General features: G+C 36.9%; 1 protein-coding gene across 2 annotated transcripts in view; it reads right to left on the minus strand.

Annotated features, from left to right (window-relative positions):
- The window catches only part of 128up (GTP-binding protein 128up), a 79,243-nt gene extending 64,911 nt beyond the window's left edge, over nucleotides 1–14,332 (minus strand). For both annotated transcript variants that reach the window (XM_090409994.1, XM_090409995.1), the window contains exons 1-2: nucleotides 14,208–14,332; nucleotides 2,801–2,966 (exon numbers count right to left, since the gene is read on the minus strand). In XM_090409994.1, coding sequence (XP_090266120.1) covers nucleotides 2,801–2,966; nucleotides 14,208–14,249 — 208 coding nt within the window. In that variant the 5' untranslated portion in view covers nucleotides 14,250–14,332. The remainder of the gene's footprint in view (nucleotides 1–2,800; nucleotides 2,967–14,207) is intronic.
- Between the last annotated feature and the right edge of the window lie 11,400 nt (nucleotides 14,333–25,732).

A 25,732-nucleotide genomic window follows, 5' to 3' on the forward strand; every position in this document is an offset into this window, starting at 1 on the left:
CAAAGAGCTGACATTAACATCTCCAATTTTAATATCAGGTTTAATACCACATTCCTTCATAATGTGATCCATATAGATAATGAATAACAGAGGGGATAATGTACATCCTTGTCTCACACCAGATTTAACATTAAACCATCTTCCTGTACTTCCTTCAATTCTAACTGCTGACTCACAACTCAAATAAAGACTAAGTATTGCTTGATATAATGCCCCACTGACACCATATAACTGCAGCGTATTGAATAGCTTCTCTCTTGGCACATTGTCATATGCCTTTTCCAAATCGACAAAACTTAAATACAGATCTTTGTTATATTTCCATGCTTTCTCGACTATTTGTCGTAAAGTCAAGATCTGATCATGACAGCCTCTATTTGGCCTGAATCCAGCTTGTTCTTCACCAAGCTTTTCTTCCACAATTCTTCTCAACCGTTTCTCAAGTATACTTGCATAGATCTTGCCAGGAACACTAAGTAGGGAAATACCTCTGTAATTCTCACATTCAGTTTTATTTCCCTTTTTATATATGGGTACTATGAGAGCTCTACTCCAATCATCGGGAATTCGTCCCTCTGTCCAGGCTTTCTGAACTATGCAGTGCAGCCACTGTAAGACTCTTATACCACCATACTTCAGCATTTCTGGTCGAATATCATCTACTCCTGCTGCCTTTCCACATTTCAAGCCTTTGATGGCTTTTTCTACTTCAAGTATGGATATGTATTCCTGACTGCATGCCTGGTCAGTGTTTTTTATCACTGTGCTGTCATCACTGCTTGTTTCATTTAGCAGTTTTTCAAAGTAATTACTCCATACTTCAAGGATATCTTTTTCTCCTGTTTTCATTTCACCTTTATCATCTCTAATTCCTTTTACAGCACTCTTTCCTCCATTCCTAAGCTTCTTCAACAACCTCCAGAATATTTTGCCACCTTCTTGATATTTATTTTCTATATTCTTGCCAAAGTCCTCCCATGACTTTTGTTTAGCTAGTTTTACACACTGTTTAGCTTTCTTACATTTGTCTCTGTATTCTGTAAGAGTAAAAGCTGACTTATTTGCCAGGAACTTTTGATATGCTTTCTTCTTTTCCTTCACTGCCTCTTTAACTTCCTGTGTCCACCAGGGAGTTCTGATTTTTTTATCTTTGCACACCACCTCACCACATGCCTCTCTGGCAGAATCAATCAATGTTTCCTTCAGAGTTTGCCACTGAATCTCCAAGGTTTGATTCCTGTTCTCAAACTCTTTCATTTTCTTTTCAATAATATTTCTGTATTTTAGTCTACAGTTTACATCTGAGAGCTGCTCAACTTTTATTCGCTTTAAAACTTTCTTACATGTTATTCTTTTCAATATGAAATTCAATTTTATCCTGCTCAAGACTAAATAGTGATCACTTCCAATTTCAAATCCTCTGTACACTCTGGTGTCCTGCACCAGGGAGAAAACATCACTATCAACAATAACATAGTCAATGAGACTTTTCTTATTCCTAGCCTCTTCTCTCCATGTGAATTTGTGCACATTTTTATGTTGGAACATGGTGTTAGTAATAACCAGTCCATGTCCTGAGCAGAAATCCAACAGATATTTGCCATTATTATTACCTTTGCTCTTTTCTCCAAATTTACCCAAAATATTTTTGTATGTCTCACAATCATTTCCTACTCTACTATTTAGATCCCCAACAAGGACCAACTTTTCCTTTTTCATTGTGTCAGTTGCTTTTTCTAAAGCCTCAAAAAATTCCTCCACTTCTACCTTAGTAGAACCTTCTGTGGGACCATAGGCACAAATAAGTCTCATTGTCCAGTTCCCCATTCTCATATTTGCCCACATTACTCTACTTGAGACTGACTGCCATTCAAGAAGATTAGCCTCGTATTTTGTGTTGAATACTATGGCTACTCCTTCTTTTCCTTGATTGTTATTGCCTGAATATAACATTTTGTATTTATTGCTCAGAAAGATCTCACCAGTTTTGGTCTTTTTTGTTTCAGTCACCCCTATTATGTCGATCTGGTACTTATCTAATTCCTCAACTAGCTCCATTTCTTTGCCATTCAGGCTTCTTACGTTGATAGTACCGATCTTTAACTCTGGTGATGTTGAGTTGGGGTTTGTTTTCAGATTTGTTCCAGTAGCTGACTTTTCGTTGTTCGCCCTGGTTCCCTGGCGAAAACAACGGGGGCCTTGTTTAACCGGGCGACGCCCCAGCCGGCATGAAATTTTGTCATGTTGTACCATCATTTTTTATTTTGGTTTAACCAATAAGAATACAATTTGGTCGGCTAAATCCCAAATTGCCAGCCCATCCTCGTTCGTTCAGTATCAAAGTAGATACCCAACAGGGTGCACCACGAGAAGGTGAGGATTGGACATTAGGTCAGAAGCCCTGGTCGGTTCTCCGCATTCCTTTAAAGGCTATGTGGAGGTCTCCTCTCAGTTATACAGCTTTGACCCTTAAGCACCCCATATTGTAAATATTGTAATTTGAAAAAATACCATGAACCATACATTTAAATTGTGTCTTCATCATGTGCCATTACACTCTCACAAGGTAAATATATTACAATAAATTATATGCTTGTGGACACATTAGGTATTATAATTTTCATTGATTGATATGATGTTTCAAAATCAGTTTGATGTGTTGATAATTTGTTTATAACTACTTTGTGCTCTTGAGTGCTCTGGCATTGTAACCAGCAGTTACAATGCCAGATTTTTGTTCTGCAGAAGAACAAAATATGCAGCTATATCGCATTAGTAATGCTTTATTATTAAAACTTACCTACAAATCCAATCCTAGCGTCACCAGTTTTAGCAACATCAAAACCTTCTCCTGTTCCTCCACCACCTCCTTTTGGTGTAATTAATTCTCGTCTGAGCTTTGCCAGTCTTGCTTTCAAAAGTCCTAAATGTCCCATAGTAGCTTTATTTCTCTGAGTTCTTGCCATCTATTATTAAAAGTCTTAAAATTAACATGCTATCCTATTAAATTTTATGAAAATTTTGTAACATTATTTCATTTCAGCAAAAACATCCCTTCCCTCAAAAAAAAAAAAAAAATTTTTTTTTTTTTTTGAGGGAAGGGATGTTTTTTTTCCTTTATTATTCTGATTAGGAAAATAGCCTTAATTTTTTTTTTTTCCAATATCAGAAATATCCTGCTGAAATAATTTACATTTTTTGCTAATATCTGATGAGAAAAAGTTCAAAAAATGATTGAAGTGTTATGCTGAATTCTATTTTTTTAACATTAAAAATACAATTTTCTCTCTTGGGGAAGATAAGGAGTTTGAGGTACAAAGAGGAGAAGAGGGGATATGAGGACACATTACAAAAATGTAGAGATGTAACAGATTACTGTAATAGTACAAGGTTAGTGAGGGAAGTGATTAGGCAGCATCTAATCTACAATATTATGCAAAGATTTGGTCTCCTGAAGTTTGGAGAAATGACAAATCTGTGGAAAAGTTTTAAAAGTAGGTAACAAACAGCTTGATTCAAGGTGAAAAGATATGATACTAAAACTTCCCGCCTTGAGTCAAAGGGGTTACACCTTAACAAAGAAGATTTCATTTACATTTCTGATGCTCTGTACTTTGATAGTTTCTTTACAGCTCCTCACTCTCTCTCTCTCATCCAGTGACTATAATACAATAAAAAGAATGATGGTGATGCAATATGTGCTTTTTGATTGGAAAAGATGAACTGGTTGCATTTCTCTTCATTGAGAAGAATTTTCTCTGAAATGAAGGGAACGTTTTTTTTCAACTGCAGGAGTTTGCTAGTTTCATACAAAGATGACAGGATTTTTCTCTCCTCCCTCCAAAAGCCAGCCAACCAGATAGAGAAAAAAAAAAAAAATTAAGCCAATCAAGTATGCTGGTGTAATATACATACAATAAATGGCCTGAGTGCTGGTTAAGTTAGTTGGCCTTTACTGTTCTTGCACTTTATTAGTGCAAGGACAGTAAAGGTCATGCTACTCCATTCCAAAGGTTACTACAATACAAGGTTACTACAATACAATATAAAAATAAATAGCTAAATAAGTAAATACTATGTTATGAACAAGAAAATAAATTTTAAAAATTGAGCAATGTTGTATTTACATATGGATTGCATTTATGAACAAATTTGTTTGTATAAATTAATTCTTTATAAAAAGTTAAAAACTTCATGCACTTTGTCCGAGTCTGATAAGATCTGCTGAACATATATGGCTCAGACATATTAGTAAAAACTGCATTCCTCTTGCTCTTGTTGCTGCTCCACCAAAACATGGCATATGATAAGACCAGTGTTACATTCTTCACATACAAGTGGGCATTAGCTCTCAATAGATAAGAATATATAAAATAACATATGTAGATCTTAGCAAGTACATACCTTCCTCTCTTCTGTTTCTATATAGACTTCTGTTGCTTAATTTAAGGTTTAATCTTGTGCAATTTATTTATCAGTGCTTCCCTGCAAGGATGGCTGCCAGTATATCAGCTGCAGTCTTGATTCCAATTTGGATGAATATTCAGAACAATCAAACGTCAAAATTAAGAGTTGTCCGCGTAGATATTGTCCGCGCAGTTAGCCTAGTGGCTTTGCGCTTCGCAACCATATGCCTGGGGAAGGAGTGTCCTAGGTTTGATTCCCGTCGGAGACGTGAGGAGCTGAAGGATCTTCCTCAGCCATAGCCAAGTTAGCCGGTCTTGGGCGCGGGCAGTAGGGTTTTTTCTGCCGGTTTATCTGGTGTTTTTCATCCTGCAAGCAGGCAAACCGGCCCCTTGAACACACAGGGATACAGCCAGGAATACCTTGAGGCATAGGAGTGACCATTCTATCCTCGTATTTCGGTTATGAAATCCAAGCATGCTTGGAAGGTGGTGGGCCTTAAAAGGCCTGTTAAAGCCATTGGGATAGGGATTGTAGATATTGTGATACAATAATTGTAGAGCATTATAAAGCATTGGATGTGGATTATACATGTGAGAGGACATAGCATGTAAAGAACTCAGGGAGTCTCTATAAAACATACATGTTTGGCAGCAGTTTTATTGTACAAGAACAAGCTGAATGGCATACAGCTCAAGAGTGCAGTTTATTGTATTCAAGTGTAATCTGACTAGAGACAAGATGGCCATGAAAAACAGCACAAGCAAGAGAAATCTTGCATCTAAAACCATCTTTAGACAGGTAAGAAATCAGAGCACTCTCGTCTACATTAAACAGCTACACATAGACTGATGGAGTACGTAACTTCCTTAGCTGGCATAATGAGACACTGCATGATGGAGTACAAACCAGCCATAGAAGAATACTATAATGTTCAGTGCATGTAATTTTGTCAACATTCATGTGAATAGCTTGCATCATCTTTCACATACTTATGAAATAGCAGTCTGATGCATGTAATATTGAACTTCCCAACATAGAGAAAAAACAATAGTCATTGTTTCCAATGAAAAAAACGACAGAGCAAGTTTATTTGCTTCTACATAAAGTAGAAGCAATTGTGAATGGAGACTATGAATGGATGATGCACAAAAAATGTTGGTTGATCAAAAAAATTTTAATCAACCATCCTAATCTTAACAATAATGGTGGCATAAAAATCCCAAGAATCTGGATTGCACAAATTAAGCCCACTTAAGTTCTTCAAGTTTTCCAGCAAACCCTTATTTTAGGACTCTTAAGCCAGCAGTCGGCAATCTTTTTAGACTCATGGGCCACATTCAACTTTTATTTTTAATAATCAGGCCACAAGCATTTAATTAAATGAAAATATGAGTCAAAGAAATATTTATTTTATCAATTTTTATCATATGAATCTTAAAAAAACACAGAAATATTTAAAGTAAGATATGAAACAAGAATGAAAATGAAACTCAATGAAAAATTATCAGGTAAAAACAAAGTAATATAGTTAATGCATCACAATATGTGTGTCTCCCTGCTTTTTTTTGGTAAGCATCAATAAAATTTTTGGACATTTTCTAATGTATGCCAAAATCTCAGTTGTCTTAGGATGAAGTCGCCTTTGTTATCCCCACTCATGATGACTCTCAAGGTCGACTTGCGCCAGGTATAAAATTATTTTTAATTTATTATTCATATTATAAAATGTATTATTTAAATAATTCAACATATGGGCCACATGCCATGTAAGTATGGTCAACCTTTTATGGGCTGCCAAAAATGCACTTTTGGGCTGCATGCGGCCTGCCGGTTGCCGATCCCTGCTCTAAGCAATAATGTCAGCTATTATTGGCCACCATCTATACTCTTTTGTTCTAATTTATATGAGTAATTATGTGAGAGCATGTTGCTATCTAACATCTCTTAATGATTTGTAACAAAATAGATAATAATAATAATAATAGAACTCTAGCTTTGATGTAGTAAAATTGTTTTCCCAGAGGTCAGGCCAGTAGCTTGAACGGTTGACTAAATTACTGTAACTTTAGCATGCTATGTAATTTAGATTGTAATATTGCTTGTTTTTTTGTATATATATATATATATATATATATATGTGTGTGTGTGTGTGTGTGTGTGTGTGTGTGTGTGTGTACACAAAGCATTAAGTCATCCAGGATATCCAGGTAGCCATCAGACATGGTTTTGGCCAAGTCAACCAATGGATTACGTCCATTCCAACTGAAACACCACACACCGTTACCAAGCCTCCACCAAATTTGAGTTGGAATGCAGTCCTAGTAAAACTGTTCCCTGAGTAATCTCCAGATCCAAACACACCCATCAGAGTGAAACATCTGGAAGCATTATTCGTCACAGAGCTCCAGTCCAAACATCATTTGGTATTGGGAGGGAAGTGATGTGTAGCTTGTTCAAAGCAGCTCTGCTCTAGTAACCTAAGGCATGCAACTCTCTGGGACAGTTCTAGTGCTGACAGATGTCAATGCAGCATTTTTCAGGTTGACAGGGAAGTCTGCCTCTGATGATATGTCAGATGCTCAAACATTCTGAGAGAGAGAGCCCGTCAATCTCAGTCAGTGACCTCTTTGGGCATTTTCCTGATGTGGTAGCACCATCAATTTTCCATCTACAAATGACACAAGCAACAGTGGATTTTGGTTTACTGAGACAAGTAGTCACAGACAGAAAGACCACTGATGTGACAACCAACTACCATCCCAAGTTGGAAGCCTGTCAGTTCAGCTAAATGTGGCATCTTGTCATCAAGTACAGTGCAAAACATGCAGCACATTCTATTGTTTATTGCCAGACTTAAGCAGACACTCCTTGAATATTTTCATATGGTCGGATCTAAAATTTGGAAGCCACATAAGGTCTTCAAATACTTTTCTCAACATAATGTATATTTATTTATTGACTATTCAGAATTAAGAATTATGAAATTGAAAAAAAATATATGATGCTAAAATAGTATTTATTTATTTATTGTTACTATTAATAGAAAAGAGCCTCTGTAGCTCAGTTGGTATAGACGAAGCCCTTTGGTCAGAAAGACCTGGGTTCAATTCCCATCCATGATGTGAGGAACTTTCATCTGGTCATCTTTCAACTAAAGATGAGTTAGCTGGTCTCACATGGAGTGAGAGAGCTTTTTCACCCGGAAACTCAGGTTTTTCGTCCCTCAGAACAGACAAATCGGCCTCGTGAACACACACACAGACGTAAGACACTCCTGGAATAAGGATTAACTAGCCTATTCCATAGGACTTCAGTTTCGAATACCTGCATAGTGAATGTGGGTCTACACATGAGCACAAAATCAAGTTAATAAAGAAAGACAATACTGATAATTTAAATTTACTGAAATACAAAAGAGAAATGTTTTATTCATAATTTTTCAGATAGAGCATTATTTTCTGAGAGTGAAATTTTTGGCTCCAAACTGCAACGATTTACCAGAATAGAAAAAAAAAATTTTTTTTCTTTCTCTTCTCTGGATTATATCCTGAAAGATAGATACTCTAGAACCTAAACATCAATTGTTTCAGAAGGACAGAAATATATTCACACACACACAAAAAAAAAAAATGTTCTGCTCTGGAATAATTGACTCAGGATCAAAAAGGATCATTCTTCTAATATTTATTTCAATCTCTAATTATCACATCAGTCCTTATCACCACAATCACTGCATTATCTCCAGCTAGATGATACACCTACGTAGAGAATTAATAAATAATTGAAATATTTCTTCTACTGATATCACTCTTCTATCATCTGACATTATTAATGCTATTCTTCCATAATTGTTCCTCCTATTTATTATCCAAACATGCTATACATAGACGTTAAGGGACTTCTGAAATTTCCTTTGATGTGTGTGAAAGTTCAGCTATATGCAAACGTGATAAAGATATGAATGTTTTCGAACATGGTTATGTATGTGGCAAAGGGGTGGAAAAATATGCTTCAGGTTTGTACGTTTTTAAGTATGTCTGGGGAGGGAAATGAGAAAATTCTAAACAAAACCAAATAGATTGTATTAATTATAAGAATAGGCTAGGTGATAATTAAAAAACTAGGATTATTGTCAATACACAAATGTATTATCTTACACAATCTAAGATTGTGTAAGATAATACACAATCTTAGGCCACATACGATGTGGCCTAAGATTGTTGGCATTAGCGAAACCTGGCTATCAGAATCAGATATGGTAAGTGGGATTGAGTGTAATGGGTAAACTATTTTTAGGAATGACAGAAGAGATAGGAGAGGAGGAGTGCTACTAATGATATCAGATGACTTAAGTCTAGTTAGGGTAGAAACACAAGAAAACAATGTCCCGTGTGGAAATGAGTTTGAGTCTATCTGGTGTGAAGTGGAGGTTAAGAGAATGAAATATATGTGGGGGTGTTGCTGCAGACCTAAGGGATGGAAAAATATACTTCAGGTTCAGATGTTTTAAGTATGTCTGGGCTCAGTTACAGGGGATGAAGAAATGCATTGCCATTTTAACCTTATGGGTACCAAATGAATGATCATTATGGGTGACTTTAATTTTCCAAACGTTGATTGGGTAGAAAAGAAATTTCATGATAAGAAAGAAGAGGAATTTATTGAATTGTTGAGAGACAACTTTCTCAATCAGCACGTGAAAGAAGGAACTCAAAGTCAAAGCATGTTGGATTTGCTCATAGCATCAGGAGTCTCTGTCAAGAATATGGCTATTTTACCACCAATTGGTGACAGATCATGCTGTACTTTCTTGAGAAGTATCTAATTGTATTGATGCTCCAATTAAAACAAGTTACATGCTGAACTACAAAGCTGGAAATTATGATCAGCTTAGGAGAATACTATCTTTAGTTCCATGGTATCAGTTACTGAATGGGAAAAATGTCAGCAATGATGGGAATCTGAAAAAGTACTTAAATGAGGCAGTATCTGAATGTATTCCTAGTGTTAGAAGAATAAATAGGTTGGGAGTGAAATGGATACCCAACCTTATTAAGCAAGAAATCCACAAGATGATGATAATGATGTGGAAAGAATATAGAGAGAACAAGAGTGAGAGGAGTTATGAAATATATAAAGCTCAGGCGAGAAAAGTAATAACAAGTATTGTGAGGAAAGTTAAATTGGAGTATAAAAAAAAATTGCAAGCTAAAGGCAATCCAAAAGAATTTTATCATTATGCTGCAAGTAAAAGAAAGAATGAATGTGGAAGAATAACTTTATTGAATGCAAATTGTACTCGAGTGTCGTAAGCTAATGAGATTGTTCAGTTAATGAGTGCTCACTTTGCTAAGATATATCAACCAGGTGAATGTAACATGGTGCACAGTGCTACGCTGGATGAAGAGTTAGCAGTTCATGAAAATGAGGTTGAAGAGCAGTAACCTGAATAAGAATTTGTGTATATAGGGACAGATGGAATATTAGCCTGTTTGTAAAAGGAATGTTTAGTTGAATTGGCTACACCTTTCCCATGTTTGTATAAAACTAATGTTTAACTACCAACCTATCAGTAACTCTGGTATGGTAGTGAAGATTTTAGAGAAGATGGTAAGAACTCGCATACAGAAATGGGTAGACAAACATGCTATACTCTGCACGAACAGTGTGGATTTACTAAAGGAAGGGTGTGTTTTAGCAATTTGCTCATATTTTATAACAATGTTATGGCCAAGTTGGATAAAGGGAATGGATACACTATGATAATGTTGGATTTTTCTAAGGCATCGGTTCCCAACCGATGGTACGCATACCCCGGGGGGTATGTGCTAGGCCATTCAGGGGTGCATGAAAAATAACCAGTAATGGCAGAAAAACAAGTAAAGTAAACTATTTTACATTAAGATAGTCACTGAACAAAAGTGTCAGTATTTAAAAACAGCTATTTTAAAAACAATTTATAGAAATGGGTTTAAAAGGGGTACACAAGTGGAAAAAGGTTGGGAACCACTGTTCTGAGGCATTTGATAGGATACCACATGAAAGGCTGTTGCATAAACTGGAGAATATGGGATTGGAATATAAACTCTTGACTTGGATTAGGTAATAGTTGACAGACAGATATCAAAAAGTGGTATGCAGTGGGTGTGAATCTGCCAGATTTAAGGTGACCAGTGGTGTACCTCAGGGTTCAGTCCTTGGGCCATTATTGTTCAATCTATACATTAATGACATCAGAAAGGATCTAGCATCAGATGTGCAATTGTTTGTCGATGATCAAAGATAGGCAGGGCATTCCGGGATGCTACTGATATTCAGAAAATACAAAATGATTTGAATAGACTGTAAATTTGGGCAAACAAAAATGGCTGTCAGTTTAATGGTAGTAAGTGTAAAGTTATGCACTTTGGCATGATTAGAGGCACATTATATTAGCAGGGTTATGCTGCAAGAAACTGAAGAGGCAAGGGATCTTGGCTTATTGGTGGATAAGAATTTAAAGTTGAAAGGTCACATAGAAAAAGTTGCAAATACAACTCAGAGGATAATTGTGATGTTGAAGCGAACCTTGACATGTAAGGATAAGGAAGTAATTTTGCCTCTTTATAAGGCTTTGATAAGACCACCCCTGGATTATTGTGCACAGATTTGGTCTCCCAGGTTCCAAGGGGATAAAGAAACTGTGGAAAGGGTGGAAAGAAGAGTTACAAAGATTATATCTAGATTATGGAATTTAGATTATGAGGACAGATTGCAAGTATGTAGACTGCAGACTCTGGTTAACAGGAGAAAGAGAGGTGATATGATAGAGGTCTATAAACTTTTGAATGGGTTATAACATTTCAAATGATGGAATTTTTCATTATATGGAAGGTGGGAAGAGAACACTGGGGCATCCATGGAAGTTAAATTTATTTGCAGTCAAGAAAGGGGTAAGAGCTAGGTTTTTCTCCCAGAGAGCAGTGAGTGAGTGGAATAATTTGCACTTAGGGGTAGTGAGTGCATCTAGTGTGAATGAATTTAAGGTAAGGTATCATAGCTGGTTTGGGTTATTTAGAGCCTCCCTCGATGAGTCCTTGACTCCCTGGAGGTCTCAGATAATAATAATCTGAGTTTGCCTGCCTTCCTTACCACTGTATTGTTCATGAATTCACTAATCATATTTCTCCCAATATTTCTTCTATATTTTTTTTTTATATCTCCTACTTACTGATGTTATTCATCAACTTTACTCTAGAATATTGCCTCCCTCAGAGGAGAGTGAGCACATGTGAGATGTACTCTTATCAATGGGTTACACCTGTTGTTATTCATATACTATCAATGCTTGTCACTCTCTTCTATCACTAAAGTAAATCTTATGGTATTTACCCCCCACCCCCGCCACTATTATTCTTTTCACTGAATTTGTTAGTTTCTATTATTCGAAATAAAAATACTGATACAAAAGTGCATCTTGGAAAACACAGAATTATCTTCTTTTTTAAGAGGAGACACAATGAGAGATCATCTTCAAACAACAACAACCATGTCATTAGTATTTAATAGCATTTTCAATATAAATGACTGAAACAATGATTAAATCATGTCTTTGCCTTTTAACATTTTCTAGGAGCACATGCAATTCAGACAAAGAAAACTATTATTATTATTATTATCATTATTTATGACATCTCCATGGAGTCTGAAGATTCATTGCAGGAGACCCAAATCGACCTTCACCACAAATTCTTCCATACCTCTCCTTGAATCCATTCACTATCAGGGAACTCACAACCAATTCTGGCAATCATTCTGCTCACTCACCACTCTCCATGCAAAAAAGTTGGTCTGCACACCTCTACTAACCACACTCTTACACAACTTCCATGGACGGCCCCTAGTTCTCTATTTGTCATATATTGAAAAATTTCACTTGCATCAATTTTATAAAACCCCCTTAACATCTTAAAAGTTTCTATCATGTCCCCTCTTTTCTACCTATCAACCAAACCTTCAACTTATCCTCGTAGGGGCTATTCCACAGACTTATCAGCATCTTAGTCACTTGTCTCTGAATCTTTTCGACCACCTCCTGGTCCCCAACATCCAAGTAATTCGTTAAGCTATTTTACCAACTTTTGCAATATGCCCTCTGAACTTTAACTCTTTGTTCACCATTATCTCCAAGTCCCTAGCCTCATCAATTCCTGCAAACCAATACCATCAATATGATACACCATATGCAACTTTTTCAACCTGAAGTGCATAACCTTACATTTTGCAAAATTAAATTGACAATCATTAGTCCACATTGCCAATTTATTTAAATCATCTTGCAAGATATCACATCACCTTTATCAACTATTGCTCTCTCTCCAGTTTTGCATCATCAGCAAACAACTGAATATCTCCTCTTATATCCTTTCCTATGTCATTGATATACAAATTAAAGAGTAGTGTCCCTAGTATTGAACCAAGTTACTCCAATAGTCACTATCGTTCTCCCAGACTCTACTCCACCATATATTACTTTATGATGTCTGTCTGCCATCCCCCTATCCATGCTACTAGTCTCATATCCATTCCCATCCTCTCCACTTTTTGTAATAGTTTACCGTGTGGTATTCTGTCAAATGCCTTGGCAAAGTTGAACAGTATAAACAAATAACAATCCAATTAGTGGGCAGTAAATGGTTTATGCAGTATGGAAGGTGGATTATATTATGTAGTGTGTAGTTTAGGGTGCCTTCCCACAATGAGTCCCTGAACTTCATGGTGGTGTCATTTAATAACAAAAGTAATTTCCAGATCTCTCTAAAACCTACTGAATTTAGATGAGAATATAACAATCACAAGAATATACTCTGGTCTTTGGTTTTGAGGAACTGTATTCCTCCTTTTATTCTTAGTGTATTTCTCCTCCTTTGCTGACCTGGTTGGCTGAGTGGCCAGCATATCTGCTTCCCAGCCCAAGGTTGTGGGTTTGAATCCTGTCGTAGGCATGGATGTTTGCGATTGTCTGTGAAAATACTAGTGGTGATGATGGGCGAAAGATGGAGTTGGTGTATATGATAATGGTAGTCTCCGTTCGTTGTAGTTGGTGGATTGAATGGCAGAGACAGAGTTGTAGAGCAGGTGCCCTCCCTCAATGAGTCTTCAGACTCCCTGGAGGTGTTACATAATAATAATAAGAAAAAACTTTTGAAAACCTAATTCAGCAACAGAAGGTGGCCAGTTACATGCTAGTAGTCTGCTATTATTTGTCAGATGATGGATAAGAGGGATTGCAATTTTTCAGCTTTCCCAGCATCGAATGCTTTCAGTTGACATATATCAAATCGAGTTGCTCCTGTCTAAGTCAACATTTGGGGTTAATTCGTTAATCTGTCTTCTCGTTTCCAGACCGGTTGGCCAAAACTATTCGGAAATGGTGCAGAGATGTGTCTAATATATATGGTCTTCAAATTTTAATTTAAATGGTATTACGAAGAGGTAAAATCGGACTGTTAGAAGTTCAAAAGAATTCTTCGGTAGTACAGTAATGTGTAGTAGCATAAGGTAGTATGGTACAAAATAAGTGCACTGTTTGTTGTGACATATAATAGCTGTCATATTTATCAATACTGAATAACAGCATTATCATTGTACAGGATTAATAAGTTTTTTACTAAAATGCAGTGGTATCAAATATTGACAGTAATTTCGCATTTTCAAACTACTTCTCGATTTGGAGCACCATTTAGGAGACCTGAAATACCTTGTCATGACTATTCCACTATAAATAAGCAAGAAGCAAAGCATTTACACAAGGCACTGACCTCTGCTTCTATAGCAGCAATTTTTTCGAGTATCGTACTCATTTCGGCTGTTTATTATCTTTGATCACACGCTAGCTAAAATATGTGAACACAACCACTGCTTATTCCTACTTTCATAAACAAAAACCACGCAGCACATACACATGTACAGCACAGAACTGTCACGCCATCTTTGAAAATAAAAATCCGCTGAAAATCCGCTGAACTGCATTTGACAGCTACTGAATCGCGCAATTATGCGAATTGAGCCTTGAACGCATTGAATACAGATTTTTAACAAATCGATCAAAACTGTTAGGCATCTTTTTTCATTAAAAAGAGAAACAGGAACTCTATTATAGTTCCTGTAATATAGAAACATTACATCACAGAGGTTTTATGCCTTGGGAAACATAAAACATAGTTAATAAAAACAAAAAAAAAAGTAAGAAGTTTTAGTTGGTTGTGGTAGTTACCAGGGTGGTATTCTACTCGGGGCACCTTTCAGTTAGTGGACGGAAAGCCCTGAAAGAGTGCTTCGAATAAAGAATAAGGACCTGTGAAACAAAAGGACCAATGGGTATTTTATCTATATTGTATAAAGGGTCTCTGTAATCCTACCACTTCTTTTCTTCATTTCTTTCATCAGGGACTCAATATGATTGTGTCTCACAACGAAAGTCATGCTGCATTGGCTGTGCACAAATTGAGCACCTGTACTGGGGGGAAGCTATTTGGCTATTTGAGAAGTATATTACAGTAATTGTTATTTATTGTCAATACTGGAGGACACAAAGGAAGTGGAACAATTAGAAGTAAATTTTGCATATGCGCATGAAATGCCCGGTAGCATTAGATCGATTTTCTTTATATTATCTTCAGAAAGATCTAGAAGTACAGAATAGGCATCCTAGGAAATATAGACTAGGCGGTACATGGATGAATATTTCAAAAGCCAGAATGATAAGTTAGTTGTTTACTCTGGATGAAATTCAAAACACTGTGAAGGAGCTGTGATACTAAAGAGAGGTGAGTCAAGACCAGTTCTTCAATACAAGTCCATTATTAAAAAGAATAGTTTAATTAAGTACGGATTCATCACACAGTCTGTCAATCATAGTGGTTTATACACGACACAGAAATAGATTTGAGTGTGGTGTACCAATAGGCAAGGAAATCAAACAGTTATAAGGTGGCAGACTGATTGCATCTGTCATGACAACAGCTGAAAACTAATATCTTGGATGAGCAAACTGATCCAGAAACAGACTGTGGCACAGATTATTATTAAAAAAAAAAAAAAAAAAATCAGCTAACGCCTTTTTATTCCCGTATATACGGGAGTAGGCGAGGCCATTTAGCCCTATCTAACTTTTGGAGACTGAGTGGGCAGTCCATCTGTCCTTGGGCCATCTGTCTCTGACTGGTACCCAATCAGAGACAGATGGCCCAAGGCTATCACTAATTAAGCGGTACGCAGTGAAGAGAGACGGCTCAAATGTGCCGCCATCTCGTGGTCTCTAACCCTAACACAATATATTTAATGTCTGAAATAATGTGGGTTCTACGGTCGATTTTCTTGAGTTTACAGGACGAAAAACCCGAGTTTCCGGGAAGGAAAAACCTGCTTGCCCGTGCCAGAGATCGACTAACTCGGGAACCGGTCGAAAAAAGGCTTAGAAAAATTTCCTCTAGTCACCGACTAGACTCGAAACCAAGACTTCCTTCGTGCGGCCTAGCGCGGTGGTGTGCAAACGCCACATCCACTGAGCTACACAGGCTCTCCGATTATTATTATTATTATTATTATTATTGTTATTATTATTATTATTAAAGAGAGATCTCCAGGGAGTCAGGGATTCATCGAGGGAGGCTACATACTAAACACACCAGCTATTATACTTATTCTTGAATTCATTCATACTGCTTGCACGCACAACATCCAATGGCAATCCATCCCAAATAAGCACCATTTTGTGAAAGAAAAATCTAGTCTTCACCCCCTTCTTAGTGACATTCATTCTGAACTTCCATGAATGCCCTCGCATTCTTTCCCTATCCTTCATAAATTAAAAAATTCATCAATTGAAATCCTGTTTGACCTCTCCTTCTCCTGTTTGGTGTCTGCAGCCTACAAATTCTTCATAATCTGTCTTCATAATCAGTACTCCACAATCCCTATATTATTTTTGACACTCTAGCAAACATACTCTCTCTCTCTCTCTCTCCACTGTAACAGAAGCACCATGGAAACCAGAAGGACAGACTGCACGCAATAGTTTAAACGAGGGTTTATTCTTTAAATAAGAATGTCTTTTTTGTCTCTTTACAATTTCAGCATTGTAATTATCTTTTGAGTTGTATTTGCAATCTTCGCCACATGGATCCTGTACTTCACCTTCTTATCTACTAACACTCCAAGATCTCTAGCCTTATCACCTTCTTCTAGCATAATTCCACCAATATGATATGACACTGGATATTTAATCATGCCAAAGATTATAATGGTAAAACTGATTCAAAGCCGATCAAACGGTTTCACTGATAAACTGAGCTACATATTGACCGTCAAGAATACTTGATAGAAGGAAACACTACTGAAGATTGAGAGTAAGTCAAAGATGAGGTAAGAAACATCGTGTTCCAATGAGAAAATCAAATTACTTCTAGGTTTTTATAGCAACATAGGAATTGATGAAGAGAAGGAGAAGCAGAATCACATAGGGAGAAAAGAATATATTTTACACTGCTTGAAAAGAAGTCAACGAACATTCCAATGGGCAAGGTGCATGTAAGGAATAATATGTTTGTAGCAGGTAAGAATAGGAGGAACATGATTCACCCAAGTCAGTGCAAGCATGTCCATGTGAAATGGCTGCACAAAGTGAACTGAAAAATGTTTGAAAGAGGCGTTGCTGCTGACAAATCGAGCCATCCCCAGGTTACAACCAGTAATATATACTTAAATGGAAGTAGATGAAATCGACTGCAAGTGTTACCTGCGATGGATGACCCCTAACACACTTACCGAACTTGATGATCGTAAGGTACTACAAAGGATAATGTGTAAAAACCGTCATTCTTCGGCCGAAACGGTGAATACGGAGTTTCTCTCACCTAGTGGAACAGAAATCTGCACAAACACATTTGGAAACCGAGGCTCGTAGCAAGGGTGTCTATGGTAGGACCGCGATGTGCAAGTCCCACATCATCTGAACAACATGCAGCATTGTCTTCAAGTAATGTAAAGAACCTCTACAATGGGATGTGGAAGCTTGGAAAGCTGTGTTACTGACTGAAGAATCATACTACGAGCAGATGGATGTTAGTGTGGTGATTAATAAGGGCTTGTGAAACCTTGAGGAAATCACATTGTTTATGTCCATTTCACCAAAGAAATTTTCTAATATAAACCTATAGTACATTAGTAGTATTGATGGGGTAAGGATACTTTTCTTATTTTAAATGGTTTTTAATATTTTTTGTTATATTTTTATTCCATTTTTCACTTGGTCCAAAAACTTTGCTCAAGACACCAAACTTGGAATTTATCAAGCCATTTGAAGCCTCCAATAGGCTGAATGGTAGTCTCACACTAGCCAATGTAATTCATCTCCTACTTAAGACTTTGCAAAGAACTCATCTAACCAAACTGAAAAAAAAAAACAGAAATACAACCTCTGTTCAAACAATGAGGAGAATAATAGGACCTTGGTTTCAAGCCTAATTGCATCCATAGTGCTAAACTAACCAAAGAAAGACTGTTCTACTGCTGGAAAAACTTTTTCTATGCATTTTTCGACCAGTACTGAGTTACTTAATTTCTGGCACGTTTAAATAGGGTGTTCCTTCATGGAAACTCGGGTTTTTAATTCCCCAACTCAAGAAAATGGATCATAGAACTTACGCGATTTCAGACAAGAAGGAAAACCTTATTCTAAGGTTTCTCTGACCCGTTCAAAAGTTAGATGCTCTATGGAATGGGAGTGGTTTTCTTCCAGAAACACCAGAAAAGCAACCTTAGAAACCACGCCATTTTAGACAATAATATCTTGTGCTAGGATTAGAGACCACTAGATTGCAGCACTTGCTGAATCTCGTCACTGGATGCCATTTAAAATTAGTCATAATCTCGAGCCAGCTATATCTGATTGACTAATGGTGGAATGGTGTAACGGTTCTTTGGACTCCAAAAATTAGATAAATCTGAAACAACCTTGCTTACTTCCAACAGGAATAGAAGCTATTAGCAGATAAATAATGTTAGGGTTAGTTACCACAAAGTAACGTCTAGTGTCTGTCACACTCTCCTCCCACATCACAAATAAAGATCACTGATAGTAATGGACCAGTTATCATCATTTAGTAAGGATAGAGTTGGCTGCACCAGGTTTCAAAAAGGTTCTTTAACATGTTCATTGCCAATCACACGATATCACGCGATGCGAGTTCTCACCAAACGGCCGATCACGCGTTATCGCGTTGACGTCGCTAACTAAATAAAAAAATAAAAAAAATTTGGCCACCACACGAAATTCCAATTTTCAGCTTGGCAATGAACGATACGCGCGATGCGAGTCCTCATCAAACGGCCGATCACGCGTTATCGCGTGAACGTCGCTAACTAAATAAAAAAAAAATTGGCCACCAGACGAAATTCCAATTTTCAGCTTAGCAATGAAAGTGTTAAGGCTAATTATCGCTCACCTACTCCCATCGAGAAATAAAAGTGATAGCAGATTTATTTTTTAAAAAATAACACCTTTTATTCTCATATAGAGAATAGGCGAGGTCCTTTTTAACCATATCTATCTTTAGGAGAATTAAGGATATCTCCAAGCTTGAAATGCCAAACATTTGGTGACTTGCATCTCCAGTGCTGGTCAATCAGAGATAGCAAGCCCAAATCTTACAAATTAAAAGCAGAATCATATGAAGAGATTCAAGATAGCGCAACACTGACAAGTGTCACAATATCTTGATCCATAACTCAATATGATATTTTTTGAAATAGTGTCCTTTCTATGAGCCATTTTCTTGAGTTTATGGGGAGAAAAAGTCGAGTTTCCGGAAGGAAAAACCCACTTGCCAGGTTTCAAAATCGACTAATTCGAGCACTGGTGGAAGAAATCTTTAGTAAAAGTTCCTCTAGTCATTGACTAGTAAGACTAGAACTGCAGTCATTCAGAGGATGCAAACGCCAATTCCACTGATTTACACAGGTCTTTGATTTAGCTTTCTTATTTTAAAAAGTGAGAAACACTAAACAGGAAAAATATAGATATATTACAATAAGAAATGCGAAGATGCCTAGAAGACAATTACAAGAAACAATTTGGAATACTTTGAAAGTTAGTAGCCAAAATGAATGTTATGATAGATAGACTTCAGTCAATTCCAATAGAAGAAGAGATAATTAAAGAGACTGAAATTGTACTTTGAGAAACTGTATAGATGACTTGGTGAGGTAAATTTTAAAGAGATTCTTAAGAAGGGTTTATAGTGAAAGTGCATCCATCTAGGCATTAACTTAGAGAAATTAAATAGTTAATAGAAATAAGGCACTGTTAATCAGAACCACAGGAAACAGAAGAATAGTACTGTTTTATATCTCCATCGTAAGAATTTTGGAGTGAGTAGAAGAAAACCCCCAAAAAATGGAGGAGGTCATATTTATACTTCTCTACAAGATGCTTCATGAAAGAGAAACAAGAACTACTAACAAGATCCTATGAAGAATATTTTAAAGGACTGACAGAAATGTTGAGGCTGTGGTGCCTGAATCCAGGAAGTTGTACCAGAGGTAAGGATATCGAACAACAATTAACAGTTAAAAAATCAACGCGAATCAGAGATAGCTGGCCCATATCTATCATTAATCATAGCAGCGACCGACGAAGAGCCTTGCAAGCAAATGCTGCCATCTATTGGTTCCTAACCCTAACAAGATATGTCATTGTCTGAAATAATGTGGGTAATACGGTCGATTTTCTTGAATTTACGTGATGAAAAGCCAGAGTTTCTGGGAGGAAAAATTCGCTTGCCAGTCCCAGAGATCGACTAACTCGGGAGCCGGTCGAAGAAAGGTTTAGAAAAAGTCCCTCCAGTCTTGATCTTAAGTTAAAGACTTGAACTTAAGTCAAACTTCGAGCGCCAAGCGCAGAGGACGCAAGCGCCACTTCCACTGAGCTACACAGGTCTTTCACAATTTACAGTTATATTCTTTATGTGATAAATTATATTTTATAATTTAATATTTAATGATATCTAATAAATAATAAATGTGCCTTATTTTACAAATATATCTTTCTAAGCGCCTGTGTAGCTCAGTGGAATTAGCGTATGCGCTCCTCAGTGCTTGCCCGCTGAAGGCGATTACTGTGTACCACTTTAGTTGGCAACCAGAGCGACTTTTTCTAAGCCTTCCTTCGACCGATTCCCAAGTTAGTTGATCTCTGGCATGCGCAAGAGGGTTTTTTCTCCCAGAAACTCGGGTTTTTCGTCCAGTTAACTTAAGAATATCGACCGAACTCATACTAATTCAGTAAGGATAATGGAAGTAGCATTTGCGTTCTGCGAGCTAGGTCGGCAGAAGATTGATTTAAATTAATGTCTAGTTGCCGAATAAAGGATTTTTTTCTAAGGCTTTCTTCGACCAGTACCCGTATTAGTCGATCTCTGGCATGGATAAAAGGGATTTTTTCTCACAGGTCACAAGATAGCATTACTTGTTTGCCAGTCAAATCCCTTCATCGATTGCCGCTTATAAGTACTAATCGTCTGGGTTTTGCTTTCTCTGATTGGCTAGAGGCAGTGGCGCACCCAGGGAGGGGGCCAAAGGGCCCTGTCCCCGAAAAGAAAAAGGAAAAATACAATAGAAAATTTTCCAAAAATCTTTTCCTAATTAAAATTCATTTTTTTTATTTATGTTGCATGGTGTCTTCTATTTCTATACTACTTATGAATTAGCGATCATTGCAGATGCTCAGTCATTGGTCGTATGTGATGCGTAGTGTGTATTCTCAAATCATCTACTCAACTCGACCCCCCAAGATTAAATGCTGAGTGCACCACTGGCTAGAGGTGGAGACTGAACTGTCCATTCAGCCTCGAAAAGTTAGCGCTAAAAGGGTCACCTACTCCTTATAAGGAAATGAAAGACTTTAGCTCATTTTTCTTGAAGTATTGTATTAGAATTAATGATCAAAAGATGGCGGCACTTGCTAGCGTCTCTTTAATGGACGACTTAAAATTAGTGATAGTCTTGGGTTAGCTATCTCTGATTGGTTAACAGTCGTCATTATTATTATTATGGTTTGACACCCCCAGGGAGTCCAAAGACTCATCGAACCCTTCCGAACTACTAACCGCGCTCATACTTACTTAACTGAGCCATTAGTAGCAGAGGCTCTACTAGTCGACCAACCTTTGCCGGCTATATAAAACACCATCCCTGCTCAGTGTACAGTGAGCAGGGATGGTGTACACAGTAGTCAATCTGTGGCCGAATCATAGCCTTCTAAAGAGGGATAATAAGTTCCTTATCTATACTTACTAGTGTATTTTTCAACATCCAAGTAATGCGTTGAGCTATATTACCAACTTTTGTAATATGCCCTCTGAAGTTTAACTCTTTTTTGTCCACAATTATCCCCAAGTCTCTAGCCTCATCAGTTTCCTTATGCAAACCAATGCCATCAATATTATTATTATTATTATTATTATTATTATTATTATTATTATTATTATTATTATTATTATTAACATTTGACCTCCATGGAGTCAGAGACTCATCATGGGAGGTACTCACTATTGCATTCAATGTTGATCCAACCGCGTCTTAAACTGATTCAATCTGCCCACATCCACAACACATTCAAGCAACGCATTCGACTCACCAACCACCCTCCATGTAAAGAACCTACTTCTCACTGCATTGCTCACACCCTCCTTATACAGTTTCCAGCAATGGCCTTTTGTTCTACTCCCCTCTCTCATTCTATGAAAAATCTCTTCCATGTCTACCTGATAACAACCTCTGCAGCAGGGCCGCATTTACCATTAGGCGCATGAGGTGCAAGCTGGGGCCTCACTCTCTATTGGGGTTACATTTCAAAACCTTACTCCACACAAAGAACAATTAAAAAAAACCCAGCGTAGTTATAGTTGTAAAATAAAATACTTATTTTTAAATATTAAATTTATAATATAAAAACTAAAGGCCTAAAGCTAGGCAGAAAAAACATTGTCCCTCTGCACATTATATACCATGCTCTAGTCATTCCTTAAATGACTAGAGCATGGTATATATTCAAAATGTATATACAATTACTTTTCATCTTCAACAAGAATATGGGGTATTCTCCTTAAACATTTAGAAAAAAAAATCTTTAACAGTTAAAAGACTAAGTGAAACGAGGTGAAGCAAGAGCTGACGCTATATTGCAGGGGTGTCAATAGCGTCGATCGAGATCTACGGGTAGATCTCATAATGCTTTAGGGGGTCGATCGCAAATTTATTTTGTCTCAATTTTCAAAATAATGTATAGATGAGTCCGAATACGATAAAGCAAATAAATAATATTAACCTATTTATCAAATAATAATGTATATTATGGTTCTATTTAAAATTTACGTTAATTAAAATATTAAAATAAATATTTTTTGTACAATAATTCCAGTTTATAATTCAATTATATTAAATTAAATTTTATTTCAAAAATTTATCTGAAAAAAAATCTGAAAATAAATCAGAAATAGTTGCTGCTATCAACGAAATGCAGTTGCAAAACGAGTAGAAGAAATAAATTCGGATCTAAAAGAGCAACTCATGCAGGATATTAAGGATTGTCAAGATCTTTTCATTTCAGTTGGACGAATCTACTGATGTAGTTGACATCGCCCAAACTCGTTGCAGTGTAGAATAAGTAATGCTGGTTCATCAGGAAGTTCAAAATGAAATGTTTATTTTAATCAGCGTGGTTAAAAAACTGCAATATTCTTTTAAGCATTATAACTAATTAATATTATGATCTTCTTTTTCTTCGCGTTATTCCCGCTTCCTATGCAGGGCCCGCGTGTTACTTAGATGCGACTACTTGTTAGTACCACTCCCAACCGATCCGTCGCCTGGTCTGCCGCTGCGGGGAGGGATATATTTTTGACTGTAGAGGTGTATGTTCACGGGGCCGGTTTGCCTGTTTTGCGAAACAGGCAAACCGGCAAAACGCCAGATAAACTGGCGGAAAAAATCCTACTGACCGCGCCCAAGACCGGCTAACTTGGCTATGCCTGAAAAAGATCCTCAAATTCCTCACGTCTACAACGGGAATCGAACCTGGGACACTCCTTCCTCAGACATATGGTTGCGAAGCGCAAAGTCACTAGGAATAGTAATATTTTATTAACCATAAAGCATCTACATACATTCCAAATAAATATATATACATTTGTACATAGAATGCTTATTTTGATTGGCATTTTGATTTACATTCTTGGTCTTAATAATATATTATGTACAATTTATTTTTCCTTATTTTTAACATCAGTAATCTGCTCAGTGTCTACTTCTTCCTACAGTCCTTTTTACATGAGTTGAGCAGTATTTTTCTTTTAATGTAACATAACTTAGCCCTTTGTTATGTTTGACTTGACACTTTTACATTTGGCTGTGAACATTTTGGATTGTACATTATACATTTGGATTATACAGATTATAGTTTGGATTATACAGATATAGTTGGGATTATACAGATATAGTTGGGATTATACATTATTAATTTATCATGAAGTGTTAAGCGCTGTTTACATATACCTTATCACTTTCAGATTGCAAATGTCTATATACATATGTAGTATTTGTTTTAACATAGAAAGAGAGGGTTACATTTTGGCAGATATTTGAGTTACCCACCGGATCAGCAAAATGTCATCGACTTCTTCCACTATATAAACCGTCATTGACATTTTTTGATGCATAAAACTAAACTACTACCTCTATAATTGTTCAAATATTATGCACAGAATTACAACTAATTATAGCATAAAGCAATTAATGTACAAGTGGTTATACAGCTTAATGAAGAAGTTTACAATATGCTTTTGCTTTTCTTTCGCTTATGTATATTTTATCGTGTATATGTTTTTTTTTTTTTTTTTTTTTTTTTTAAATTTATGGTGGGTCCTTTATTTCTATGATTTGCAGTTGTTCTTCAAATTCTGAGATGAGACCTATTTGTCGCCATTGGTGTTTTGTTATTTTGTTTCTGTTTATGGTATCTGTGATTGTTTCTTTTAATATGTTGTTTATTTTCTTCAGTATGTCTGGTCCTGTTTCCCTTCCGTAAATTTTGTCGCATCTGTATGTCCAAATCGAGTACATGGTTGTTATGATGATGATTGCTTTAGTTGTGTTAATTTTCCCTTCGTTTAGCCAGTATAACGTGTGTTCTGTAAAGGGTTGTTTGTGTTTTATGAATGTTTGAACCGTGTTCCATATTCGGGAGGTGTGAGGGCAGTACATCATTAAGTGGTAAAGTGTTTCTGGTTGGGGGCAAAAATGACATCTGGCGGGGCCTTGAAGAGGGATTCCTTTCGCTGTGCACCACATTTTGGTGGGCAAACAAGCGTGGTGTACTTTGTAGTAGAAGGTTTTTAATTTGGGGTTTATGGGCAGATTGAAGGCTTTTTTAAGTGCCTTTGATAGTCCTAGTGTCCCTCTTTCAATCTCCCGGTGTTGTGGTGGTGGTATAACTGTGCGCGTGAGTTTGATATGTGCTGCTTTAGGTCTCATCTTCAAGAATTCGTTTATTCCTACGTATTTGTTAATGAAGTTGTAACCTTCCGCAATCTCGTGGAACATTCTGGGTGTTTTGCCACTCGAGCGCGGAAGGGAACATATTACTTTGTCGGGCATTATCTTCTGCATATAATATATTATATATATTATATATGCGCTCCATGCTTTTTCCTCTGTGTAAGCTCTCTCTATGATTTTTGCTCTCGCACTTAGAGTTTTTAGGTGTACGTTTATTAAGCCGAGTCCTCCCGCCTCGATGTCATGGAATATTGTGGATCTTCTGATGGGTTCGTATTTGAAACCCCAGATGAACTTTGCGCATTCTCTGTGTATTCTGTCTACTGCTTGACCGTTGTAGTTGGTATTGTTCATGAGGTACCATATCTTAGATAGTAGGTATTGATTGCATATTTTAGCTTTACTTGTTAGTGATAGTTGTCTGTGTCTCATCTGTGTAATTTTCTTGGTTATTTTTGTATGTGCAAGCTCCCATTGTGTGTTGTGTTGGATTTGTTCTCCTATGACGATCCCCAGTAGTGGTAGGTGTTTGTCTATTTTTATGTCGTTCGGCATGGTAGGCCTTTTTACCCACCTGCCGACGAACATCGCTTGGCACTTGTGAAGGTTTACTTTGAGTGCTGACGCTTTTTCAAATTTTTTGAGTATGTTGTATGCGAGTGTGAAGGACTGTAGTTACGGTTAGTATTACATCGTCGGCATAGGCGAGCACTTTTGTTTTTCCTTCACC

Source organism: Typopeltis vanoorti, chromosome 20, assembly GCF_054136105.1.
Source record: "Typopeltis vanoorti isolate ZY-2024b chromosome 20, IOZ_Tvanoo_1.0, whole genome shotgun sequence".
Taxonomy (NCBI): domain Eukaryota; kingdom Metazoa; phylum Arthropoda; class Arachnida; order Uropygi; family Thelyphonidae; genus Typopeltis; species Typopeltis vanoorti.